The 23,894-nt window shown below is 40.9% G+C and overlaps 1 protein-coding gene and 1 pseudogene across 7 annotated transcripts in view; both read left to right on the top strand.

The window, feature by feature from the left end:
* APH1B (aph-1 homolog B, gamma-secretase subunit) overlaps positions 1-23,894 on the top strand; it is a 138,683-nt gene that overhangs the window by 10,090 nt on the left and 104,699 nt on the right. For all 7 annotated transcript variants that reach the window (XM_023255250.2, XM_023255249.2, XM_023255247.2 and 4 more), the window contains one exon: positions 17,959-18,086. In XM_023255250.2, coding sequence (XP_023111018.1) covers positions 17,959-18,086 — 128 coding nt within the window. The remainder of the gene's footprint in view (positions 1-17,958; positions 18,087-23,894) is intronic.
* On the top strand, positions 13,552-17,951 carry LOC101098231 (annotated as a pseudogene).

The following is a 23,894-nucleotide window of genomic DNA, read 5'->3' as shown; positions in this document are numbered from 1 at the left end:
CACTTACATACAACACCCAGTGCTCATCACAACAAGTGCCCTCCTTAGTACCAGTCCCCCATCTAGCTCATCCCTCACCCACCTCCATCCATCAACCCTCAATTTGTTCTCTATCATTAAGAGTCTCTTATGGTTTGTTCCCGTCTCTCTTTTTTCTTTTATTTTTCCCCCTTCCATTTGTTCATCTGTTTTTTTCTTAAATTCCACATATGGGCGAGCTAATTGTCCTTCTCTTTTTTCGCTAAGCATAATACATTCTAGCTCCATCCATATTGTTGCAAATGGCAAGATTTCATTCCTTCCGATGGTTCAGTTATATTCCATTGTATATACATACCGCATTTTCTTTATCCATTTATCAGCCAATGAACATTTGGCCTGTTTACACAGTTTGGCTGTTGTTGATAACGCTGCTGTGAACATTGGGGTGCATGTGTGCTTTTGAATCAGAATTTTTTTTTTATGAAATTTAGTTAGCTTGGTTTCCATACAACACCCAGTGCTCATCCCAAAAGGTGCCCTCCTCAATGCCCATCACCCACTTTCCCTTCCCTCCCACTCCCCATCAACGCTTAGTTTATTCTCAGTTTTTAAGAGTCTCTTATGGTTTGGCTCTCTCCCTCTCTAACTTTTTTTTTTCCTTCCCCTCCCCCATGGTCTTCTGTCAAGTTTCTCAGGATCCACATAAGAGTGAAAACATATGGTATCTGTCTTTCTCTGTGTGACTTATTTCACTTAGCATAACACTGTCCATTTCCATCCACATTGCTACAAAAGGCCATATTTCATCCTTTCTCATTGCCAAGTAGTATTCCATTGTGTATATAAACCACAATTTCTTTACCCATTCATCAGTTGATGGACATTTAGGCTCTTTCCATAATTTGGCTGTTGTTGAAAGTGCTGCTATAAACATTGGGGTACAAGTGCCCCTATGCATCAGCACTCCTGTATCCCTTGGGTAAATTCCTAGCAGTGCTATTGCTGGGTCATAGGGTAGATCTATTGCTAATTTTTTGAGGAACCTCCACACTGTTTTCCAGAGTGGCTGCAACAGTTTGCATTCCTACCAACGGTGCTGGAAGGTTCATTCCCCTTTCTCCACATTCTCGTCAATATCTGTTGTTTCTTGTATTGTTAATTTTAGCCATTCTCACGAGTGTGAGGTGGTATCTCATCATGGTTTTGATTTGTATTTCCCTGATGATGAGTAATGTTGAGCATCTTTTCATGTGTCTGTTAGCCATCTGGCTGCCTTCTTTGGAAAAATGTCTATTCATGTCTTCTGCCCATTTCTTAACTGGATTATTTGTTTTTTGAATATTGAGTTTGATAAGTTCTTTATAGATTTTGGATACTAACCCTTTGTCAGATATGTCATTTGCAAATATCTATCCTTTCCTATTGCGTTGGTTGCCTTTTAGCTTTGATTGTTTCCTTGGCTGTGCAGAAGCTTTTTATCTTGATGAGGTCCCAATAGTTCATTTTTGCTTTTGTTTCCCTTGCCTCGGATGACATGTCTCATAAAAAGTGGGTCAGAGGGGTTGCTGCCTGTGTTCTCCTCTAGGGTTTTGATGGTTTCCTGTCTTACATGTAGGTCTTTTATCCATTTTGAATTTTTGTGTATGGTATAAGAAATTGGTCCAGTTTCATTCTTCATGTTGCTGTCTAGTTTTTGCAACATCATTTGTTGAAGAGACTGTCTTTTCTCCATTGGATGTTATTTCCTGCTTTGTTGAAGATTAATTGCCCATACAGTTGTGGTCCATTTCTGGGTTTTCTATTCTGTTCCATTGATCTGTGTGTGTGTGTTTTTGTGCCAGTACCATGCTGTCTTGATGACTACAGCTTTGTAGCATAGCTTGAAGTCCAAAATCATGATGCCTCCAGCTTTGCTTTTCTTTTTCAGGATTACTTTAGCTATTCAGGGTCTTTGTGGTTCCATATAGATTTTAGGATTGTTTGTTCTAGCTCTGTGAAAAATGCTTGTGGTATTTTGATAGGGATTGCATTTAATGTGTAGATTGCTTTGGGGTAGTATAGACATTTTAAAAATGTTTGTTCTTCCGATCCATAAGCATGGAATGTTTTTCCATTTCTTTGTATTCTCTTCAGTTTCTTTCATAATTGTTCTATAGTTTACAGAGTACAGATCCTTTACCTCTTTGGTTAGTTTATTCTTAGTTATGGTTTTTGGTGCAACTGCAAATGGGATTGTTTCTTTGATATCTTTTTCTGCTGCTTCATTGTTGGTGTATAGAAATGTAACAGGTTTCTGTATGTGGATGTTATATCTGCAACCTTGCTGAATTCATTTATTAGTTGTAGCAGTTTTTTGGTAGGATCTTTCAGGATTTCTACAGAGTATGAAGTCATCTGCAAGTTTGGCTTCTTCCTTGCCAGTTTGGATGTCTTTCATTTCTTTTGGCTGAGGCTAAGACTTCCAATACTTTGTTAAATAGTGTTGGTGAAAGTGGACATCCCTGTCTTATTCATGACCATAGAGGAAAAACTCTCAGTTTTTCCCCATTGAGGATATTAGCTGTGGGTTTTTTGTATATGACCTTATGATGTTGACATATGTTCTGTATATCCCTACCTTGTTGAGGGTTTTTATCAAGAATGGATGCTATATTTTGTCACATGCTTTTTCTGCATCTGTTGAGAAGATAGATCATATGGTTCTTATCCTTTTATTAATGTGATGTATCACATTGATTGGTTTGCAAATATTGAGCCACCCTTGCAGCCCAGGAATAAATCCCAGTTGATTGTGGTGAATAAATCTTTTAATGTACTACTCGATTTGATTTCCTAGTATCTTGTTGAGATGAGTTGACCTTTTTATTCAAAGATACAGTGTAAAAGGACCACCTCATTTCAAATTGCTTTTTCATCCACCAGGTAAAAATTGTCATGCTGCCATGGTCATGCATTTAGAGTTGATAATGTACATAATATAAAATTTATCTTAAATGTTCAAGAAGAATCTTTTAAAAATAGTTTTAAGAAAATTCCATTGTATTTTTTTCTCCACAAGTTATATCATTAAAATAAGTGTCCCCCATAAACACGTTCTATTAATTAAAAATTATTTAACATCTTATGGGGTGCCTGGATGGCTCTGTTGGTTAAGTGTTGAATTCTTGGTTTCAGCTCAGGTCATGATCTCATGGTTCGTGGAATGAGCCCCGTATTGGGCTTTGCATTGACAGCACAGAGCCTGTTTGGGATTCTCTCTCTCCTCTTTCTGCCCCTCCCCCCCTCAAAATAAATAAACATTAAAAAAAATATTTAACATCTTATACTAAAGGAATTTCTGTCCTCAAGGATCTTACCCTCTGGCAGGGAAAATGAGACTAAAAAAAAAAAAAAAAAGGAATAACTGTTTTAATATAATGTAAGGTAGCAGTAGAACCAGATATTGGAAGGTATGCCCAAATTTTAAAAACTGCCACAGGTATGGAGGTTCCTCAAAAAAACTAAAAGTAGAACTACCCTACAATCCAGCAATCACACTACTAGGTATTTACCCAAAGGATATAAAAATACAGATTCAATGTAGCACATGCACCCCAGTGTTATAGCAGCATTAACAACAGTAGCCAAACTATGGAGAGAGCCCACATTCCTTACACAGAAGAATATTACTCAGCCATCAAAAAGAATGAAATCTTGCCATTTGCAGCAATGTGGATGGAGCTAGAATGTATTGTGCTAAGCGAAGTAAGTTAGAGAAAGACAAATACCATATATTTTACTCATGTGGAATTTAAGAAACAAAACAGATGAACATATGGGAAGGAGGAAAAGAGAGGAGAGAGGGAAACAAACCACAAGGGACTCTTAACAATAGAGAACAAACTGAGGGTTGCCTGAGGGAGGTGGGTGGGAGATTGGCTAGATGGGTGATGGGTACTAAGGAGGGCACTTGTGATGAGCACTGGGTGTTGTATGTAAGTGATGAATCCCTGAATTCTACTCCTGAAACTATGATTGCACTGTATGTTAACTGAAATTTAAATAAAAACAAGCTGCTGAGGTAATTTAGTCATCCTGACTGTTTTAGTGATCCCCAAACCCAGTAGACTCTTGTTCTTCATTTTAGTCCAGGCCTTGGTATCTCCTGTCTAGATTACTACCATCAACTCCCAACTGCTTAGTCTTTCCTCAGCACACATTTCATATGAATCTGTCCTATATGCAGGCAGCCACCAAACTGATCTTCCTTGTACAAACATGTATGACTTGCTAGGGTCTCTTCTTTCCAGGGATTAAGTCAGGGCCCATTACATCTGGCTACAAGTTCATGGGTTGGACTTATTTAGAGGCACCTCCAACAAATCTAATTTTCTTCATCGTAAGCATTCCATAATTACAGCATTTCTGGCAGTTTTTTAAAGGAATTATAATGAACATTAGGTTTTTAGAATAAATGTAATGTTAATAGCTAAAGTCTGTTAGAGTCTAGTATAAATGAACAAAACATAATCAGGAGGGAGTATTACTGCTACGCTTTTCTGTATTTTCTGAAATTGGCCCATTATACTGCTACCTAAGCAGTTTTCTTTTGGTTCACGTAGCATTCTCCTAATGGAGTTTCTTTTTCTGCCAGCTTCTTTCGCTAGATGGTGCTAATTCCCTTTCATAAGACTAGCTGAAGATGATTCTTTTGGAAGAAAGTGAAAGAAAGATGTGCTAGCAGTTTGGGGATTGTATTTGCAATTTCTATAAATGCAAGAGAAAATGCAATATTCCAAAGAAAATAAAGTATTTTAATGTCTCTGGCTGTTAGGATGGCAGGTTGACCATGCTGTGAATATGACCTATAGAAATAAAGAACAGCTGTCATTTTATTATATGCAAGAGTTTCTTATTTGTTATAGCATCATTATTTGCAACATAAACTCTGAATTATGCATTGAAGACATTTTCATTGCATTTTTTTTTCAATATATGAAGTTTATTGTCAAATTGGTTTCCATACAACACCCAGTGCTCATCCCAAAAGGTGCCCTCCTCAATACCCATCACCCACCCTCCCCACCCTCCCACCCCCCATCAACCCTCAGTTTGTTCTCAGTTTTTAAGAGTCTCTTATGCTTTGGCTCTCTTCCACTCTAACCTCTTTTTTTTTTTTTTTTCCTTCCCCTCCCCCATGGGTTTCTGTTAAGTTTCTCAGGATCCACATAAGAGTGAAACCATATGGTATCTGTCTTTCTCTGTATGGCTTATTTCACTTAGCATAATAACACTTTCCAGTTCCATCCATGTTGCTACAAGGGGCCATATTTCATTCTTTCTCATTGCCATGTAGTACTCCATTGTGTATATAAACCACAATTTTTTTTATCCATTCATCAGCTGATGGACATTTAGGCTCTTTCCATAATTTGGCTATTGTTGAGAGTGCTGCTATAAACATTGGGGTACAAGTGCCCCTATGCATCAGTACTCCTGTATCCCTTGGGTAAATTCCTAGCAGTGCTATTGCTGGGTCATAGGGTAGGTCTATTTTTAATTTTCTGAGGAACCTCCACACTGTTTTGCAGATAGACTCCACCAGAAGTCTGCTAGAACTGATACATGAATTTAGCAAAGTTGCAGGATACAAAATCAGTGTACAGAAGTCAGTTGCATTCTTATACACTAATAATGAAGCAACAGAAAGACAAGTAAAGAAACTGATCCCATTCACAATTGCACCAAGAAGCATAAAATACCTAGGGATAATTCATTGCATTTTAAAAAAATTTTTTTTTCAACGTTTATTTATTTTTGGGACAGAGAGAGACAGAGCATGAACGGGGGAGGGGCAGAGAGAGAGGGAGACACAGAATCGGAAACAGGCTCCAGGCTCCGAGCCATCAGCCCGGAGCCTGACGCGGGGCTCGAACTCACGGACCGCGAGATCGTGACCTGGCTGAAGTCGGACGCTTAACCGACTGCGCCACCCAGGCGCCCCTCATTGCATTTTAAAATAATAACCTCAGATTTGCATATTTTTTGTGTTTGTTGTATATGTTATTTATAATTGCTATCGTAACCACTTATTTAGGCATAAGCTCATTTTTTTTAAGTTTATTTTTGAAAGAGAATGAGAACATGTGCGAGCGGGAGATGGGCAGAGACAGAGGGAGAGAGAGAATCCCCAACGGGCTCTGCGCTGAGCTTGGAGCTCAGTCCCACGAACGTGAGATCATGACCTGAGCCAAAACCAAGAGTCAGTGTTTTTTTTTAATTTTTTTTTTCAACGTTTTTTATTTATTTTTGGGACAGAGGGAGACAGAGCATGAACGGGGGAGGGCAGAGAGAGAGGGAGACACAGAATCGGAAACAGGCTCCAGGCTCCGAGCCATCAGCCCAGAGCCTGACGCGGGGCTCGAACTCATGGACCGCGAGATCGTGACCTGGCTGAAGTCGGATGCTTAACCGACTGCGCCACCCAGGCGCCCCCAAGAGTCAGTTTTTTAACTGACTGAGCCACGCAGGCACCCTGCCATGAGCTCATTTTTAATTTGTTAGTTAAATCTGTAAGTTTATATGTTAGTTTAACATATGTCATTACACATGCCTAAGTAGTAATCAGAATAGGGCCTATGGGGTCACTATGTTAGTGTCAGAGATACACTGTATAATACCTGTCTGTACATAAATTTTTGTGTTACAAGTAGGCATAGTTTATAAATGATATGTATTTCTAAGTTAATTATTTTTATTTATAGTTGTGTAGCAGGCGAGCATTAAATTTTATTAGAGTCATTACCATCTTAGTAACGCTGTATAGAGGCAAAAATATGGAAATTGGAGTCCTAAGTTCAAGTCTTTTTCTGGCTCATTAATATAGTATTTTGGGCAAGTCCATTTGATCATTTAATCACTCATTCCACACAGGAATATTAAGTATTTTTATCAAACAAGTTATACCAAGCTATGAAAATACAGCTTAATTGGTGTCTGTGCCTTCCACTCTTAGTGGGGGATGAAGACAAACAGCTGATTATAGTAAAGTGTGATAAATGTTACGATGAGGAAGAGCCATGAGCACACAAAAGTCAAGCCCTGACCCATGCTCAGTTGACCTTGTGCTTGTCTTTTTAGTACTTTCTGCAGTTGTTATTAAGTGGTCAAGTGTGTAGTTATTTATGTCTTTCTCTCCAGCTGGATGCAAAGCCTTTTAAGCGCAAGGACTATATCTGTTTTGTTCACACCAGCACCTTGTGGAGTCCTGTATTTCTCAAATATTGATGGAAAAAATGAAAGCTGGGCACAGCTTATGGAGAAAGTGCTATTTGAGTAGAAACTGAAAGATGAATAATAGCTAGGCAGGCAAAAGAAGGAGGTTGTCAGGGAAGAATGTACCAGGTGGAGGGAAGAGGTCTTTTCCCTACTGTCCTGGAGGTAAGAAAGACGTTGTTCCTTGGGTAAAGGAAGTACTAGACTTCTGTCTAACCCTCAATTTCCTCATCTTTCTTTTTTTTTCTTTTATATTTGGCTTTTATTTATTTATTTATTTTAAATATGAAATTTATTGTCTAATTGGTTTCCATACAACACCCAGGGCTCATCCCAACAGGTGCCCTCCTCAGTACCCATCACCCACCCTTCCCCCCTCCCATCCCCCAAACAAAATGTCCTCATATTTCAAGAAGAACAAAAATGATGCCTAGCTCCGAGTTGTAATGAATTAAATGAAATTAATTTAGAGAGTAAATAATTGAATAAACTGTAAAATGGCCTAAAGGTAGAAAAAGTTCTTATCAGGGTAGAGAATTTGGTTCTTGAAATTAAAAAACAGGATTTGGAGGATAATTTCTCTAATTTATGTGGAATCTGGGTTTATTACTCTGCATTGTCTCTCATGCTTTAGAAGAAAAATGTCTTTAACTGGTACTCAGTAAGAAGGGCAGCTAATATTTTATTCTTAAAACTTCCCCAAATCATTTCATTTATATTTTCTTGGCAGTGCTCCTATCTAGGTAAGGTCTTAAACTTTGTACCCACTCACTAGGAGAAATCAGCACAGGTCAGATCATCATGTTCAGTTCTGAGCATTGTGATTTAACAGGAATACTAAAGAACTAAAATTGGTACAGAAGAACATTGTGAGTATGGTGAAAGACTTAGAAGCTGTGTCCAATGGGGACTGATTGAAGGAAGAGGAACGTTGAGCCTGAAGGAAAATAAAAGTAAGAGGAACACCGGAGATTCGATATTTGTCCCAATTTGTCATTCCCGTTATAGAATTACGCATCCACATCCCTGCATGGCCTGTCGTGGCCAGGATGTACTTCTCTGCGCTTGAGGTTACACACAGTAATGTGACTTGAGTTGGTTAATTAGTGGATGTAAGGTAAGTCAGAGGCCAAAAAAGCACTTTATGGTTGGGCCTGCCTCTTCGGACTCCGGTCATGTGCCATGAGAACGTGTCCCGCATAGACTCGCATGCAGCTGTAGCAGCCTGTAGCAGTGCTGCCCGGCTGAGCCCAACCTTAATCAGCCAGAGCACAGTCAGTGAGACCTTTAGACCAATGAACATGACTCTTATAACCCAGTGAGTTTCCTTTTTTTCCTATAATATTTTAAGTATAATCCTTATAATATGTCAGTTTGTTACATGTTTAGACTTTTATTATTTTTGTTAATGTTTGTTTATTTTTGAGAGAGAGAGAGAGAGCGTGAACAGGGGAGGAGCAGAGAGAGGTAGACACAAATCTGAAGCAGGCTCCAGGCTCCGAGCTGTCAGCACAGAGCCCGATGTGGGGCTCAAACTCATAAACTGTGAGGTCATGACCTGAGCTGAAGTCAGACGCTTAACCACCTCAGCCACCCAGATGCCCCAGGTGTTTAGACTTTTAAATGAAAGCTCTTTGTAAGCAACATTATCTCAAATGACTGTCTTACCAATTACAAAGTGGTAGACTAATAGATTAACATCTATTAATGATACAGAGAAAGTTTTTAACAACGGAGATTAATCTGCAATTCCTACTCTTCTCTGAATGTATTAGAATCTTAATTTCTTAGAATAAATTATCAGAGCTAACTGCCACTGCTTATGATGCAGTAATATGTCATCAGTGTTGTCATCACATATATTTTTTCGTTAGGTTTTCATTGTATCAGTAGCATAATAGTCTTTCCTTCAAGCTGTCCATGTAACAGAGAATGGGAAACTCTACTGTTGGAATGTCCTCGGCCTGTTAGAGACTAGCAGCTTGTGATACGTTATCATGGATGCAGAGCACCGACAACCGTCTTTAGGCAGTATGCAAACGGAGCTCAGGAGGCTGCTTCACAGTTTGGCTGAAAGAACGACGCAGGCTGTGGCTCTAAGACTTGGTGGCTCTTTCAGATATGTTCCAGGCTACTTTCTGAGACACTGCTGTCTTTTCTGTCACAGGGCTGAGTGGCTGGGCCCTGCTGACCCCTGTGCAGCTCAGGCAGTCTACTGGCTTCTGCTGCTCATTTTTCCTCAGGCCCTGTTTCTTCTTCTTTGCATGTGAATAAGTCCTTATTTTCTTCATCCACTACTGCCTTTAATTTTTGGTGTTTTTGTGTTTAGTTTCTTTTTCTTCCTAGAGAAAATCCCAGAGAATTTTTTCATAGCAATGATGAGCAGGATATTACTCTGCAGATGATTTGCACTGGATAAAAGTAACATTTTTGGAATATCATCCGACATAGTATCTTTTTTTCCTTCAGTCCCATAGGAACATATATTTTTTCCACTACCTCACTATTTACAAGTTTGAAAGGGGGGGAAAAAAACCCACCCTGTTTCCAGCTTTATTGACCAGTCTGGCTTTTCTCAGTCACCTCAGCGTGATCCTGTGAGCTCCGTTGCTGTGTTGGGAGCATGTTCTGGGAGTCCTGGCATTTGCTGATCTGTTCTGTGCCCACTTCTCGTCACCAAGGATGCTCTTCACTGCTGGGATCAGTGGTGCCAGTTTGCTCCCCTGCCTCTCCATGGTTCTTCTAAAGAGAACTAGAATGTTCACATCAGGGCCGCTGCATTGCATCATTTCTGGGGAAATCATTCATATTGTAATATGTTTCACTGGTGTACTCTGAGGTTTTCCTCAGTACTCTGAGTGCTATTACTGGAGCAAGTCTTAGCCAAATTTCCTGGAACCAGACTTTCTGTATTTTATGCATAAATGTTTAGAAATCTTTGTGGTTCTTTTTTAAGGAATTAATCAACCTTGAGGCTTATTTTAAGGGATAGATCTATTTGATTTTATCAGCTTTTTCATTATTCGCAGTTCTTCGCCAAAGAAGATATATTTTATTTCATCAAAATATCAAAAATATTTTGATATACGAAGATTTTGATTTACAAAGGTTTACTCAAATATTAACTTTGAATATTTTTTTCAATTTTTTAATGTTTTTTATTTTTGAGAGAGAGAGAGTGAGCGAGTGTGAGTGGGCAGGTACAGAGAGGGAGAGGGAGACACAGAATCTGAAACAGGCTCCAGGCTCTGAGCTGTCAGCACAGACCCTGATACGGGGCTTGAACTCGGAAATGGCGAGATCATGACCTGAACCGAAGTCAGATGCTTAGACTGAGCCACCCAGGTGCCCCTTTACTTGAATATATCAATCTTGAGATTGAATTCCCAGTTTCAGATGTTGATTTTCCATCTTTGGAGGATTTTTTTCTTCTTACATTGAATGGAACAATGATTTGAAAATCTGACTTCTCATCAGTAATTCTGGAGGACAGAAAACAGTGCAACAACATCTTTAAAGTGATGTTCTTAAGAAGTCTTCCTCATTTCAATTGATGCCCTTCCATCCTTCCTCTTGCTCAGGCAAAAACCTTGGCACAATTCCTTTCTTGGCACAAATTTTCCTTTTTTCTTATAACTCACATCCAGTCCAGCTACACATCTTACCTCCAACTTTCATTTAAATCTCCATCCAAGTTCTTTTGTGCTTAGTTTTGCTTTATATATAGCATTAGGAACGAACGGTTTGAGAGCTGGTTTGGAGCAAACGCTTAAAGGTAAATCTTGGGATGCCTAAGTGGCTCAGTCAGTTAAGCGTCTGACTCTTGATTTAGGCTCAGGTCATGATCTCATGGTTTGTGAGCTCAAACCCTATGTTGGGCTCTGCGCTGACAGTGTGGAGCCTGCTTGGGATTCTGTCTCATTCTCTGCCCTTTCCCTGCTTGCTCACTCTCTGTCTCTCTCAAAATAAACAAACAAACAAACAAACAGTTAAAAAAAAAAAAGGTAAATCTGATGGTGCTGAGACTATTCCAGGTCAGAGACAAACATGGAAAGGCCCTAGTTAATGTCATAAAGCCAACACAGCATTAATACAAAGCAGTAGAATCCGGAGAACCCACACTCCCGGCCCACTGCCAGAGGATGGGTTTCCCATTAGGGAGTTGTACCGTAGGTTCCCATGAACACTGCCTTAGGCCACGCCTGCTCCCAGTGGCAGCTGTAGCCAATAACTTTTGGCATAGTTATCCAGCATTTTTGTGACAATAGCTGAGTAATAGAGTTTCAGTTTTTTTTAAGTGTGCTACATATGGGAAATAAAAGAGTTGACTCATTTTTCTTCAAAAAGCCTTCCTAGGATCAACAAGCAGCATTTGGAGCAGAGTTTCTCAATGGCACTATTGACATTTGGGCTCAAATAATTCTTCATTAGTGGGAGATGGAGGGCTGTCTTGTGTATTGTAGGGTGTTCAATAGCATCCCTGGCCTCTGTCTACTAAATGCCAAAAGTACCCCATCCTCAGTTGTGGCACCCAAAAATGTCTACAGATATTGACAAATGCTCTCTGGGGGCAAAATTGCCTCACTTGTGAATCACTGAGTTAGAAGGCAGATTTGGGTTCATTTGGAGAAGAAACTTTCCCACCGTGACTGCTTTAATGAAGTAAGCTTCTAGACTGGATTTGAAGTGGACCCTGTGGGATTTACTTTTTCATTGCACAGAGATTAGTTCATGAAACGTCTAAGAAGTTTCCCAATGCTGACTCCCCACTCTGATGAACTAATCTGGAGAGGATTTCATCATTTTTTAACATTTGTTAGGGAGACTTTAAACAAAATCATATCTTTGACAGTCTGTTCAGTTCATGAGAATATTTCAGAAGCATTTTCGTAAATATGAAATGATAAATGCTGTTTAAACACCAGTAGTTAATTCAGATTGCTTTCAGGACATCTCTTTTATGATCGGTTTGGTATTAAGGGATAGTACTACCCCTTTCTTATTGCTATGTAATATAAGGTAGTTTTCAATATGTCTTTTTTAAATCTTGGAGAATGTTATTTGATCAGCAATGTATATATTTCTATATTATAATAGGTCACAGGAATGTCATGTTTTTTAAAGCTAAATTTTAAGTTAAATCACTCTTACAGGAAAAGCATTTTCAAAAATATTTAGTTCTGTGGCTTGACTTCTACTTTGGCTAGGTCAATGGAGATCGCTCAAGAATCCAGAGAGTTTCTGTAACCAAGAGGGATGGAGAACAGTCCCTCACTTCACAGAACCTTGACACCCCAGACTCTTTTCTTACTTAGAGAAGGAAGCCAGAAGCTCATTAGTAACTACAGTCTGTCTCTAGGCAGTTGAGGCTAACCCTTGGCTTTGCTAAGTCCTCCTCTGCGTGTTGCTGCCACCACCCAGCAGCAGCCTTTGGCTCTCTCTGGCATAGTTGGAGATACTCTGAAGTTGTCGAGGGAAGCCAGATGATAGCAGTGTCTGTGCTGGTAGGATCTAGTGTTAGAACCAGTCGCTATTTTAAGCTGCTATCTTTGCAGGGACAGAAAAGTAGATACCAGGAATAAGGGAGAGAGGGACAAGCATGAAAATGAGGATATTTGTGAATCTGTGTGCTGAAACATTTAGAGTATATTCAGGAAGAACAAAAGAGCCAAATAGTAAATGTGGCCTCTTAAAGATAACGCTGAAACATTTTGCTTAAAAATGGGTTAGATTAAAACATTCTCTACCAAGGGAATTTGACTTAAAAGATATTTGGAAGAGGAAGTCCATTATCAAACTAGCAGCTACAGTTTCACAAACAGATGTACAAAATTTGTTAGAATGTTAATCAGGTTTCTGATTAATGTTCCAAAACACTAGAAATTATAGAACTTCCTTTTATCAGTCTGTATTATAAAGAAGTTGTGAAATTTATATGATTAAGTTAGAGAAGTTTTTTTTTTTTCTATTTTTAAGAATATTAGAACAAGGCACACTTAGGGTTAGATTCACTGAAGGAATTGTTGAATTTTATAGTTAGGAACATGAAATGAGAAAGTTTTACTAATGAAAAGATAATATCCTAGAATAGCAAATCCTCTAGTTGGAATTCTGTTTACTAGAGACAAGTATCAACATAGTATGTATGTACCGCTAGCTACATGTACATGGCAGGATACTCAGGTCTCCATTTCTCTTGGACCTCTAACCAGTTGCAGAGGGAATAAACAATGAATCGCAGTATTCTAAAGAGCACATTGTAATAGGAAAGGCTTGTGATGACATGGAAGCCAGCCAGAAATGAATGCCAGCCGAGTAAATAAGCAGTCAGGTAAGAATATGCAGTGTTTTCACAAATGTCCGAGAGGTCCCCTTTGGATACTGTTAATAAAACAGGAAACTGAAAGGATGAGGCAGAGTCCCATGGGACTGTGCTTTGTGCGCCGTGATAGCCCCAGTGCCTGGAACAGTGCCTGCCCATAATGGACATTGAATAAGTATGGGGAGGAAGAAGACAAATGTAAAAGTAATACCAGGTCAGAGGAAGAAATAAATGTCCAAGAGTGAAGAAGAGTGCATTTTAAAACATAGCCCAGTACCTAGGAAACTTGGATAAATGTGGTAACCGCTTGCTGCTTTGCCTCGCTTTCTTTCCCACATGACAGTACAACTCATTAAAGGCTCTGCCCTACTCATCTTTGAACCTGGAGACGATAGCAGATGGTAGCATCATTTATTGAACAGCTGTGGTTTTTATTAAAGCACTGTTCTTCCCTGGAAGAGCCCTATGAGGTATTATTGGCCCCATTTCTGAAATAAAGGAAACAGAAGGGGAGGGAGGTTAAATAATCTGGCCAAAGCCATATTGTGGAGCTCGCATTCCATCTCAGGATTGTGCGACTCCTGAGCTCCTATACAGAATCTTTAGGCCAGACTATCCAGGTGCTCAGTAAATGTGTGCTCAGTGTTTTTGAAAAATGAAGATTAGGTGTCCTAAAGAATTGACCAAGGAGATGGCATCAAGCTAGATCTTAAGTAAAAGTAAGATTTGGATGTGGTGAAATGTTGCCATCATCCCAAAGGTACATATTTTAAAACTCCTCCTCTACTTTAAAGTATTTGTCATCATTTCGCTAAATGATGTCATTATATATAAAAACTTGCCTTCTAGGGGAGCCTAGATGGCTCACTTGGTTAAGCTCCCGACTTAGGCTCAGGTCGTGATCTCACAGCTTGTGGGTTCAATCCCTGCGTCAGGCTCTATGTGGACAGTTCAGAGCCTGGAGCCTACTTTGGATCTCTCACTCTCTCTCTGCCCCTCCCCCGCTCACGCTCTGTCTCTCTCCCTCTCTGGAAAGTAAACAAACATTAAAAAAAAATTAAAACTTGCCTTCTTCTAATCACAACAATTATATCCTTTTAATGTATAACAGTTTTGTCCTTTTAATATAGTTTTTGGATGTTTTTAACTTTGTATAAATAGTGGTTGGTGTCCCACAATATACTTTTGTCCCCACTAGCATTATATTATTGAGATCATTTATATTATAGAGCGTATAGTATTCCATTGTGCGAATGCACCACAGTTTATCCATTCTGATAATGATGGAAATTTTTTGTTAATATAAACAATGATAGTATAAGTATTCTTGTATGTGTCACTTGGTGCACATATATTAGAGTTTTCCAGGGTAGTGGTTCTCACATTTGAGCATACATCAGAACCACCTGAAGGGCTGTTTAAACACAGGTTGCAAGGCTCTTTGATTCAGGAAGTCTGGGGTAAGTCCCAAGAATGTGCATTTCTAACAACGTCTCAGGTACTAATGATCTATTGATCCAAGAACTAACTGCTTCAGAGTATATATCTAACTGTGGAATTGTTGGAGTGAAATAGAGAGTACATACTTTCAATTTTACTAGGTAATGCTAGATTGTTTTCCTATCAGCAATGTGAAAGCAAATTGTCAGACTTGAATTTTTGCCAGACTAGTGGGTGCTAATGGTATCTTATTATGTGGCTGAAAGGGGAAATCGATATGCTTTTTTTTCTTCATATTAAAACTTTCAGAGTAGACCCTAGAAGCAGCTTCTTGGCTCCTTCTCGAACCTCAGGCAGGTTCAGCCTACTTGCCTCCCCTCCAGCTTCCACACTGGCCTCCACCATGTCTATCAGGGCGACCCAGAAGTCCTACAAGGTGTCCTTCTCTGGCCCCTGGGCTTTCAGCAGCCTCTCCTTCACTCACGCGCCTGGCTCCCGCATCAGCTCTGCCCTGTCCTGGGTGGAAAGTGGCAGCAGCTTCCAGCGTGGCCTGGGCAGCAGCATGAGTGTAGTTGGGGGCTACGGCAGGCCTGGGAGTATGGGGGGCATCACGGCTGTCTCAGTGAACCAGAGCCTGCTGAGCCCTCTTAAGCTGGAGGTGGACCCCAACATCCAGGCCGTGCGCAGCCAGGGGAAGGAGCAGATCAAGACCCTCAACAGGTTTGCCTCCTTCGTCGACAAGGTGCGGCATCTGGAGCAGCAGAACAAAATTCTGGAGACCAAGTGGAACCTCTTGCAGCAGCAGAAAACCTCTCGCAGCAACATGGACAACACGTTCGAGAGTTACGTCGACAACCTTCGGCGGCAGCTGGAAACCCTAGGCCAGGAGAAGCTGAAGCTGGAGGTGGAGCTTGGCAACATGCAGGGCCTGGTGGAGGACTTCAATAAATATGAGGAGATCAAAGAACGTGCAGACATGGAGAATGAATCTGTCCTCATCAAGAAGGATGTGGACGAAGTTCACATGAACTAGGTGGAGCTGGAGTCCCGCTTGGAAGGGCTGACTGATGAGATCAACTTCTTAAGGCAGCTGTACGAAGAAGAGATCCGTGAGCTGCAGTCCCAGATCTCGGACACGACTGCGGTGCTGTCCATGGGCAGCAGCCACTCCCTGGATCTGGATGGCATCATTGCCAAGGTCAAGGCCCAGTATGAGGAGATCGCCAACAGCAGCCAGGCTGAGGCTGAGACCATGTACCAGATCAAGTACGAGCAGCTGCAGACATTGGCCAGGAAGCATGGGGATGACCTCCATCTCACAAAGACGGAGATTTCCAAGATGAACCAGAACACTAACTGACGCCAGGCTGAGATTGAGGGCCTGAAAAACCAGAGGGCTTCCCTGGAGGCCACCACAGCTGATACCAAGCAGCTTGGGGAGCTGGCCGTGAAGGACGCCAATGCTAAGGTGGCCGAGCTGGAGGCCGCTCTGCAGCGAGCCAAGCAGGACATGGCCCGGTAGCTGCAGGAGTACCAGGAGCTCATGAACATCAAGCTGGCCCTGGACATCAAGATCACCACCTACTGCAGGCTGCTGGAGGGCGAGGAAAGCAGGCTGGAGTCTGGGATGCAGAACATGAGCATCCACACTAAGACCTCCACCGGCTACTTGGGTGGGCTGGTCTCAGCCTACAGGGGCCACATGAGCCCTTGGCGTCAGCCATGCCTTCCAGTCTGGCTTCAGCTCTGGCCAGAGCTCTGCTTCCTCTGGCCATGTCAGCTCCTCCAAGGCTGTGGTGGTGAAGAAGATCGAGACCTGTGATGGGAAGCTGGTGTCCCAGTCATCTGACGTCCTGTCCAAGCGAACAACCACTGTGGTCCCTCCCAGCCTCCCCGCTCCCGTGGCTGCCCTAGAGCCTGTGGGGGAAGGAGCCGTGCAGGGGAGTGTCGGGAATGAGAGGCCCACCTAAGCCTCACCTCAGTCCTTGGTCTACCCTTAGAGGGAGTCCACCACCCTGGGCACACCCCTCTTGCCCATGTCCCCAGCTAAAAGCCAATTCAAGAGTTTTTTCCCAAATAAAGCCTCAGATGGCTCTGCCAATCCCCCCCTTCCCCCCAAAAAACCTTTCAGAATATGCGGAATTGGTTCATTTTAAATAATATTTTCAGGGCACAGGAAACACACTCTTTTCCACAGAAAAATCTGGGTGTGCTGATCAAATTCAGTTTTTGTTGCCTAAGAAGAATCTTAGATAATTGTTGTAATTTTTAATTTTTTTATTCTTCCATTGGCCTTTTTAAAAAGGAAAGAACACAGGAGAAATTCCACTTTAGTGAGACTTGTGTAAACTGAATGTACTCCGTTTAGTTGGGGATGGTGCAAAAGGCTAATTTGGAAAGAGTTGATTAGATACCACACTAGTTTTATTGCGTTCCTCAGAGATACTCCTTGAAAGCCAGGTCCAAGCTGACTTTAGGTTTAACAGGTTTAACAGGTTCACATTCTGCATGAGAAGCTACTGCAGACCTGGCGCCTCCTTCAGAAATGTTGCTTTCCAGGGGTGCCTGGGTGGCTCAGTTTATTGAGCATCCAACTTCGGCTGAGGTCGTGATCTTGGGATTCGTGAGCTCGAGCCCTGCATTGAGCTCTTTGTTGACACCTCAGAGCCTGGAGCCTGCTTCAGAACCTGTGACTCCCTCTCTCTCTGCCCCTCACTCTCTCTCTCTCTCTCTCTCTCTCTCTCTCTCTCTCAAAAAATAAACATTAAAAAAAAAAAAGTGTTGCTTTCCAGTTTACTATTTGAGCAAATGTGTGTCAAAGTCCTGCTTCTGGCAGGTGATAGTTAAACGCTCAAGGTGGTGTACCGCACCCCAAGAGCCTGTTGTATCATGACCAAGTGTGACTGGGCTTTGGCGTCCGCGTCTGTATGACTGGACACTAATTGATAATTGTCTTTCAGCTTTCATGACGCTGGTTATCATATTGCTGCACGTGTTCTGGGGCATCATATTTTTTGATGGCTGTGAGAAGAAAAAGTGGTCTGCCCTTCTTGTAGTTCTTCTGACCCATCTGCTGGTGTCAGCCCTGGTGAGTATTGATTGTCACCATGCTCACAGTATTTTTTGGATCATAAGTCCACATATGGTAGATTCCACTCTCAATGAAATACATGCTCATGAGAAGATGAAGCTCTTTAATGAGTGAATGGTAGATAGATAGATAAATCATCTATTCCTACAGAAAAAAGTCACTATTAATTTGTTGGTTGATTTCATTAAAGATTTTATTCTATGTATCTATCTTTCTTTTATGGGTATAGTCAAGCCTGAAATAGTCTTGCGTTAGGCTTACATTATGTAACACATCTTACATAAGTACCATGTTATTAGAAATCCTTTTCATATATACATTTTAATAGCCTTATATCATTACATAGAAATTATATTACAGTTTGCTTAACTGATCACATCTATTTCAAAATTTTGTTTCTTACAGTGCTGTCTTGAACATCTTTGTACATGAAATTTTTTCAATATGATGTTTAGATTTCATAGAATGAAAATATGAAATTAAATGGTACAAATATTTTTAAAGCCCTTGATATAAATTGGTAAAGTCCTCTTCACAAGGATTGTACCATTTCTACTCACTCTGATAAATAACAAGGGTGCCCATTTTATTCCCTCCTCACTGAGATTATAATTATTATGCCAGTTTTCTAAATAACTAAAATTTAAAAAGAAAGCTTGACTAGCTATATTTCTTAAGAATATTTAATGGTTTGGGTTTGATTTTCATGGTAATTTGCCATGTATTTACATCAGAATTATCCCCACCACTGCCTTGTCCAGACCCTTATCATTTCTCATCTCTTAGTATTAGAAAGGTTCTTTCTGATGGGGTCCTACCTCATGTTTCTCTCTTCTCCATCCACTTAGCATTTATATCAAGTTTTCTCATACTGGGCTCCTTGACCTCTGATGCATCGAAAATGAAGTCTTGCAGGGGTGCCTGGCTGGCTTAGTTGCTAAAGCACGTGACTCTTGATCTCTGGGTCGTGAGTTCAGGCCACCAGTTATAGGCATAGAGATTACTTAAAAGATAGATCGATAGTTAGATAAAAATGCAATCTTATTGCTTCCCCTTCCTAAAACCTTTCAGCGGTGCAGGATACTAAAGTTAGTGTGATGGCAACTATGTGAAGCCAAATCTTCATGGAAAAAAAAGACTGGAAAGAGAAAGCATTAAAATACTAATAGTATTTATCTCTGAGTGGATTCTTTTCTTCTTTATAGTTTTTGGCATGTTCCAAATTTTCTGCAATGTACGCTTCTATAATCAGAAAAGAAATTAAATGAAAAAACAAATGTCCTTTTCATGGATCCATTTGGCTAATTCATTCATTCAACAAATATTTACTGAGTACCTTCTATGTTCCAGGCGCTGTTTTAGGTAAACAAAACAGTTTAGTGAACAAAACAAAGATCCCTGCTTTTACAGTTTAGTGGTGAGAGAAAGGCAGCAAGCAGCAGGCATAATAAATAAGAAATTTTATCGTGATAGGTGCTATGGAAATAGAGCACAGCTAAAAGGAATCCAGAGTGTGGGGAGGCAGAGGATGTCCAATTTTTTAATTAGGTGGTCAGAGTAGGCTTCGTTGTGAAGGTGACCTTTGAGCAAAGAAGTGAAGTAGATTGGTCATGCGGCTCTCTGGGGAAGAGCATCCTGGACTGCACAGCCAGTAGCAAAGTCTAAGATCAAAGAAATTGCTTGGTGTATTTTTGGAAGCGAGGGTGGCCAGAACAGAGTGAGCTAGGGTAAAGGTAATAGATATTGTCACGGAGTTGAAGGTGGGGAGGGAAGTAGAGGTTAGAAGTGAGAACCGCATCTAGATAATGCAAGATGTTGACATTTACTGTCAGTGAAATGGGAGTCGTTGCAGGGTGTTAGGGCCATGATCTGACTCACATTTTTAAAAGATCACTTGGCCGTGTTAGGAGTGAACTGTAGCAGGGAAAGATTATAGTCATCAGGAGAAGGATGGTGATAACTTGGGTGAAAAAGCAGTGGATATAATGAGAAATGATCAGATTGAGGATATATTTTTGAAAGTAGAGCCAGCAGTATTTCCTTACAGATTGGGTAAGGCATAGAGTGAAAGAAGAGGAGCCAAGGATGTCTCCAAGTTTTGGGCCTGGACAATTAGAAGGATGGAGTTACCATCAGCTGGGATGGGGGAGCTTGTGAGGGTGGATCAAGGAGTTCGTCTGGACACATTATAAACGTAGTAGAGGTGCCTGTTGGACATCCTAGTGAAAATATCCATTAGGCAGTTGGATGAGAAAGTACGGAGTTGGGGAGAGAAATCCAGGCCAGAAATCCAAAGACTGAGCTCTGGGACGCTCCCACATTGAGACTGGGGAAAGAGAAGGTGCCAGCAAAAGAGACTGAGAAAGAGCCACTAGTGAGGTTGGAAGAAAACCAGGAGCCAGATGTCCTGGAAGCCAGATGTGTTAAGGAGAGAATGATCAGCTGTAGTAGATGCCTGTGGAATAAAACCCAGACTTCTTTGTTTGACATAAGCCTCGTATCAGCCTTACTGGTACAGAACTTAACCTCCTGCTGCTCCCCACAGTTCACATCATATGCTCCATCTAAATTAATCCATTGTGGCTTCCCAGTAGGTGTGCCTTGTCCATGCTGTTTTATCTGAGGTGACGCGTCTCCCCCTAACCTAAGTCAGTTTGGAAAAGTACTCGTTCCATGTGAAGCCTCCCTGGAAAAGGTGCATATTCCAGACTGAGCACGATCACCGGCCCTTATTCATAGCTGTGTTATAACACTTATCCACAGATAACACTGTTTTATTTAATATAGCTATTTATTCATTTATTATTATTTTTTTTAAATTTATATCCCAGTTAGCATATAGTGCAATAATGATTTCAGGAGTAGAATCCAGTGATACATACAACACCCAGTGCTCATCCCAGCAAGTGTCCTCCTTGATACCCCTTGCCCATGTAGCCCATCCCCCCATCCCAAACCCCTCCAGCAATCCTCAGTTCTCTGTATTTAAGAGTCTGCAGCTACTTTCGAGAGAGTGCTTTTCCTGTACTCTCACGATGTGCTGCACGCTTCTCCCCTTTCTCTGTCCTCTCTCTGCAAAAACAGCTCCCTACCCTCCACAGCTTCTCTCTCTCTCCCCCACTTCACCTCTCCGCACCATGTACCTGCCAAGTTCTGTGGTGCAAGTTATGCAGATTGTTGTGTTAATCCTCAGATCAATTTCCTAGATGTGCAAAATAATGTGGTGCTGATCTAACTGCATTTCAGGGATGAGAGAATCTGAGAACTTGAGTGCTGTGCTGCTCTCCCATCTTGGCCTCACCATCTTATTTAATATCGTTTTTGTATATCTCTCTCCAACTAGAGTTTGATCATCAGGGATGATCTTATCTTGTCAATCTTTGTATCCTCAATCCTATAAATGTTGTAGAATATTGAATAGTTGATATTCTCTTTAATGACTAAAGAGAACCCAGGAAAACAAACTAAAATAAAAAAGAATTCGGGAAATTTGGAAGATTATCTACCAAAATTTTAATAGTAGTTATCTCTGAATAGCAGAGGGGGGAGGGGAACGGGGTAGTGCTTGGTGGCTCAGTCGGTTAAACATCTGACTCTTGATACCTGCTCAGGTCTTGATCTCCTGGTTGTGAGTTTAAGCCCCCTGTGGGGCTCCATGCTAGACATGAAGCCTACTTAAGAAAAATAACACACACACAGAAACATATACAGATCAAAAGTGTACATCTTGTAACCTATGTAATTCGAACGTACATGAAAACTAAAACATCAGATCCCATGAGCCTCCTACCACAGTCCTGACTTCTAACACCATGGCTTGCCTTGCCTTTTGGTAGTTTATGTAAACAGAACTGTACGGTATTTACTCTTGTGTCTGACTTCTTTCGCTTAACATTATCTTTGTGAGATTCATCTACATATATTGCTCATTTATTACACTCTAGTATTCTACTTTGTGACTGTACTATGATTTATCCATTCTACTGCAGAAATGGTATCTCTAGTTTTTGACTTTTGTGACTAATTATAATGCTTTGAGCATTCTAGAATATATCTCTTTTGAATATATGTGTACATTTCTTTTGGATGTATGCCTAGGAGCAGAATTGCTGATCTTGGGGCATGCATATGTCAGCTGTTCATACCACTCAGCTTTTCAGAGTCATTGTATTGACTTACATTCCCATTAATTTGTGAGTGGCCGTTCCTCCACCTCCTCACCAATGGTTGGTATGGCACTGTCTTGTTACTGATCCCCCTGGGTATGTGGTGGTATCACATTATGGTCTTAATTAGCATTTCACTAATGATTAATGAGATTAAGCAGATCTTCATATATTTATTGGCCATTTGGATCATTCTTTTTTTTTTTTTTTGAGTTGTAAGAGTTGTTTATTTTTTAAATTTTTTATATGAAATTTATTCTCAAATTGGTTTCCATACAGTACCCAGTGCTCATCCCAACAGGTGCCCTCCTTAATGCCCATCACCCACTTTCCTCTCCCCTCCCACCCCCTATCAACCTTCAGTTTATTCTCAGTATTTAAGAGTGTCTTATGGTTTGCCTCCTTCCCTCTCTGTAACTTTTTTACCCTCCCTTCTCCTCCTCCCTGGTCTTCTGTTGAGTTTCTCAGGATCCAGATATGAGTGAAAACATCTGGTATCTGTCTTTCTCTGCCTGACTTACTTCACTTAGCATAACACTCTCCAGTTCCATCCATGTTGCTACAAATGGCCAGATTTCAGTCATTCTCATTGCCAAGTAGTGTTCCATTATATATATAAACCACATCTTCTTTTTAAAAAAAATTTTTTTTTAACGTTTATTTGTTTTTTTGAGACAGACAGAGACAGAGCATGAACGGGGGAGGGTCAGAGAGAGAGGGAGAGACAGAATCTGAAACGGGCTCCAGGCTCTGAGCTGTCAGCACAGAGCCCGACGTGGGGCTCGAACTCACGGACCGCGAGATCATGACCTGAGCCGAAGTCGGTCGCTCAACCGACTGAGCCACCCAGGTGGCCCAAAACCACATCTTCTTTATCCATTCATCAGTTGATGGACATTTAGGCTCTTTCTATAATTTGGCTATTGTTGAAAGTGCTGCTATAAACATTGGGGTATAAGTACCCTTATGCGTCAGCACTCCTGTATCCCTTGGGTAAATTCCTAGCAGTGCTATTGCTGCATCATAGGGTAGATCTATTTTTAATTTTTGAGGAACCTCCACGCTGTTTTCCAGAGCAGCTGTACCAGTTTGCATTCTCACCAACATTGCAAGAGGGTTCCTGTTTCTCAACATCCTCGCCAGCATCTCTAGTCCCCTGATTTGTTCATTTTAGCCACTCTGACTGGCATGAGGTGGTATCTCAGTGTGGTTTTGATTTGTATTTCCCTAATGAGGAGTGACGTTGAGCATCTCTTCATGTGCCTCTTGGCCATCTGGATGTCTTCTTTAGAGAAGTGTCTATTCATGTCTTCTGCCCATTTCTTCACTGGATTATTTATTTTTGGGGTGTGGAGTTTGGTGAGCTCTTTATAGATTTTGGATACTAGCCCTTTGTCTGATATGTCATTTGCAAATATCTTTCCCCATTCCATCGACTGCCTTTTAGTTTTATTGATTGTTTCCTTTTCAGTGCAGAGCTTTTTATCTTGGTGAGGTCCCAATTCATTTTTTGCTTTTAATTAATTCCCTTGCCTTTGGAGATGTGTCAAGTAAGAAATTGCTGCAGCTGAGGTCAGAAAGGTTTTTTCCTGCTTTCTCCTCTAGGGTTTTGATGATTTCCTGTCTCACATTCAGGTCC

Source organism: Felis catus, chromosome B3 (assembly GCF_018350175.1).
Source record: "Felis catus isolate Fca126 chromosome B3, F.catus_Fca126_mat1.0, whole genome shotgun sequence".
Lineage (NCBI taxonomy): Eukaryota > Metazoa > Chordata > Mammalia > Carnivora > Felidae > Felis > Felis catus.
This window is presented reverse-complemented; position numbering and strand designations above follow the sequence as displayed.